Source organism: Bidens hawaiensis, unplaced genomic scaffold (assembly GCF_021521415.1).
Source record: "Bidens hawaiensis isolate Kalapana, Puna unplaced genomic scaffold, B.hawaiensis_p1.1 tig00035313_1, whole genome shotgun sequence".
NCBI lineage: Eukaryota > Viridiplantae > Streptophyta > Magnoliopsida > Asterales > Asteraceae > Bidens > Bidens hawaiensis.
The window spans coordinates 39852-43689 of NW_027496142.1; the positions used below are offsets into that span (position 1 = coordinate 39852).

At 36.1% G+C, this 3838-nt stretch overlaps 2 protein-coding genes across 2 annotated transcripts; both read right to left on the reverse strand.

The window, feature by feature from the left end:
* Window positions 1-352: 352 nt before the first annotated feature.
* Window positions 353-2407, reverse strand: LOC143587213 (alpha,alpha-trehalose-phosphate synthase [UDP-forming] 1-like). The gene is made up of 5 exons (XM_077068566.1): window positions 1225-2407; window positions 1031-1148; window positions 697-870; window positions 455-626; window positions 353-399 (listed from the first exon to the last, which is right to left on the reverse strand). Exons 1-5 carry the CDS (start codon window positions 1314-1316, stop codon window positions 353-355), a joined length of 603 nt encoding a protein of 200 aa, XP_076924681.1. The 5' UTR covers window positions 1317-2407.
* Window positions 1483-3838, reverse strand: LOC143587214 (alpha,alpha-trehalose-phosphate synthase [UDP-forming] 1-like). Its single transcript, XM_077068567.1, has 9 exons — window positions 3788-3838; window positions 3165-3588; window positions 2998-3095; window positions 2526-2914; window positions 2313-2427; window positions 2132-2233; window positions 1909-2059; window positions 1692-1829; window positions 1483-1610 (listed from the first exon to the last, which is right to left on the reverse strand). Exons 1-9 carry the CDS (start codon window positions 3836-3838, stop codon window positions 1483-1485), a joined length of 1596 nt encoding a protein of 531 aa, XP_076924682.1.

Below are 3838 nucleotides of genomic sequence, written 5' to 3' on the forward strand. Positions count from 1 at the left end.
ACACCCTAGATAGAAATTCATATAAAAAAGTCAAAGTCAACGCAGGTTTCGTGCTATAACACGTCACGCGAAAGGGTTTCAAAAAAGGTCAAACCTTTGACACCCCATTGGCTCGAACCTCAACAGACCGTCCACCTTGAACCACTTCTACTGAAGCGTTTGATATGGGCCCGGTACACAAATGCTGCAACATGTCCTTCGCTTGTAGTCTTCCAAACTCAAAATCTTTTGTTAAAAATCAACCAAAAGAAAAAATAATAATAATTAATTGTGGTTACAAAAACATTACAAATGTGAAGTTGGATACTAACCTGAATACTTATAATTCCAAATGATTGATGTCTCACGAAGCTCATAATAAGATCGTGGAGTTCGTTCGGTGAAGTACTCGAAAACATGCTGCAACCAGCATCAAATTTCAAGAACAAGTCGGAAAATTTCAAGAAACTGTAACAGGTCAAAGTGGCCCGTTTGACCATAAACAAGCAAAAGCATGCACGTACCTTAACACTCTCGATCCAGTCCATATGTATATTATCGGTCATGTTTTGAAACCATTTCTTGTTAGGGGTTCTTAAAAACACGCCATGTTCGGCTGCAAGCCAAATGCTGTGATCTTCAAAGTTCTGCAGAATCATCGAGTCAGCAAAAGTCAAACCGAAAAATTAAATGTGTTTGCAAAAAACAGTTTGCTACCTTATCGAGTACGTTTCGGGGGCTCCCGCTTACAATCACAACCGTTGATCTTGGATCATCGCAAAGCTTCTTTAAAGCCTCTTCTAGCTCAGGATGCAGGTTAAGTTCCATTTCTTTAAATTGATCACTTCTTCCATCAGCATTCATTGGTTTAGTCAATGTTGCATTGAACCCCTGTAAAACAAAATTACCTATTTACCCCTTACTTAAACTTACTGTATTTTTTTTCACAGAAATGTCATTATTAGGTAATAATCAGAATTTGGCATAGCATATTATATTATGTAATATCATATAATCTAAAAAATGTCATTCTAGGTAATAGTCAGCATACCAATATGATCAGACGGTTATTGGAACACCGATAGCGATCAACAGCATGTTCGGTTTGAAGCTGAGGTGGAATCTGTTTGGTTCTCAGTTGAGCCTCCACAACCGTATCATTAAGTTCACTATACGAAAGAACACTATTAATAAAAACCGAAAAATAAAAAAAATAAAAAAAATAATAATAAAAAAAACACAAACCTAACAAAAGTTCCAGCCCATTCTTGAGATGTATGAGTAGTGACATGCATGTAGTTATACTGGTGTCTTTTTTCCCTTTCTTCAGAAGGCATATTAAGAGCATAAGCAATTGAAGACGCGACTTCCGTGACATTCCACGGATTTACCAAAAGTGCCCCTGCGCCGAGAGACTGCGCTGCTCCTGCAAACTACGTAAATGCAACATGGAAAATGGTTACATATGAACATTAAAATAATATTAAAAAAAAAGTGTGATCACTAAAAGATGTATGAGTAAGTGAGTACCTCACTTAGAATCAGAACGCCTTTCTTTGAAGCTTGACAGGCCACAAATTCATAACTCACAAGATTCATTCCGTCCCTTAAAGATGTAACGAGCGCGACATCTAATCTCACACAGGGTTATAAGTATTAATTGTAATTTAATGAAAGCTATATCAAATAACATTGTAAGATCAAAATGATACCAGTCATGGCATATAATGCACATAAGGCATGAAAGTCAAAAGACCGGTCCAAATGATGAATTGGAACGGATGTAAGCGTCCCAAATCTTCCATTAATCCGCCCGACAATTTCATGAACTTGACATGTAAGCTTTTGATCTGTCAAGAAAAACAAAAACTCCATTAGATTAATGAACCAACAGAATATGGGAAAAATGGTCAACATGGTCAAACATACACTCGGGGACATCGGTTCTTGTTGGCACTGCAATCTGCAGCAGGACAACTTTATCACACCAACTTGGATTTTCTTCAAGGAACTTTTCAAAAGCCAGCAACTTTTGTGGAATCCCCTTAATCATGTCAAGGCGATCGACTCCAAGCATTATCTGTCAAATATAATTTACACGATACGTTATTAGACGAAAAGGGTAATGCAAAAGACAGTTTTTTTAACTCACCTTTCGACCACCGAATCTCCCCTCGAATTCTTTGATATGATTCTTGACTTGTGGAAGTTCAATAGCTCTTACAAATCTATCAGAATCTATCCCAATAGGAAACTGAGGTTTGAAAAAATTAAAAAGATCACATGACCGGTAAAACTAGTAAAAAAGATAGATAAATTATAAGTATATATACCGCAGCTACACGAGTAAGTCTCCCTTGATCTTCCACCCCTACAGGGGTCCCCTCAAGCCCAAGTATACGCGTGCATGCACTCACAAAATGCCTCGCGTAATCATACGTATGAAATCTAAAAACATAAAAAAAAACAATAATCAATTCTTGAGTAATACTTATAAAATCCAAAACAAAAAAAACAAAAACACTATAAATATAATTAATAATTACCCGACTAAATCAGCTGCAAGAACGGCTGTTAACAGCTCAGAACGAGATGGCATTGTCCTATGAATCTCAGAAGACGGAAATGGAGTATGCAGAAACCAACCAACTTTCATATTTGGATTCTTTTCTTTCAAACATTTTGGAACAAACATAAGATGGTAATCATGACACCAAACAACATCTCCTTCTTCATAATGCTTTTCAATCACATCTGCAAACATCTGGTTCGCCTTTTTGTACGCATCGAATTGTGATTGAAAGTTACAAATCGTTGCAAGCCAGTCTTCTTGAGGAAGTCCAAGATAATGAAAAAGTGGCCACAATATGTTGTTACAGTAACCGTTGTAATATAAATGCACAAGATCTTCATCAAGAAAAACAGGAAAACATCTCTGCATGTCAAGATATCAAGATATTAAATTATTAACAAAATGACTATAAAAGTTGCAACTTTTATAAAAACTAACAATTCAACCTTTTTAGCTAAAGATTCAGTAAGCGATTTCCGTCCAACTTCATCGGGTACATTTACACCAGGCCATCCAATCCATCTAGTTTCAAATTCCGTTATCCCTTCAAGAAAAATAATTTTATAACATTTAGTATTCGTCACGAAAACATTATAAAAAATAGTAAACGTACCCAAAAGCGCGCTGACTAGACCACCAGCACTAACTTCAAGTTGCCAACAGGACTCACCCTTCCTGACCGCGGATACAGGAAGCCGATTGGCTACAACCAATAACCTATGTTTGGAATGTCGTTTAACTTGTTTATCTTGTGTCTCGCATTCGTTGCTAACTAACTTGTTTAGACGGATTCCATTCGCTAATTCTTCTTCAGTAGGTAAACTTTCGGTCCTTGAAGTAACTATTTGATTATTGACGTCATTCGTTTGATCAATACCTCCTCCATTACTACTATGAACAATATTATCCTCATTATTCGATTTCAAAGATTTTCTTAATTCTCTTTCTTTTAGCAGTCTCTCAAGCCTAGTCCTAAGTATAGTAGAAGTATTGTTGTAGTCATCATCTGCAAACTTATGTGATTTCTTCAATTCATCCTGCAGTAATAAAACAAGTTTCATATCAATATCAATATCACATTTCTTGAACAAACAGTTTCAAGAAAGCGAATCTTTATTCGGAAACTCGAATCGAAACGCAAAAATAAAACAGACCCAGATAAGGAAATGAAAAACTTATGAAGATATGAAGTGGGTATTTAGAAAAGATTAAAAAAAGATGAATCTTGATAAATACCAAATGGTGTTCAAGAAGGCTGATCTCTTCGGAAGAGTTTAACTTCTGCAT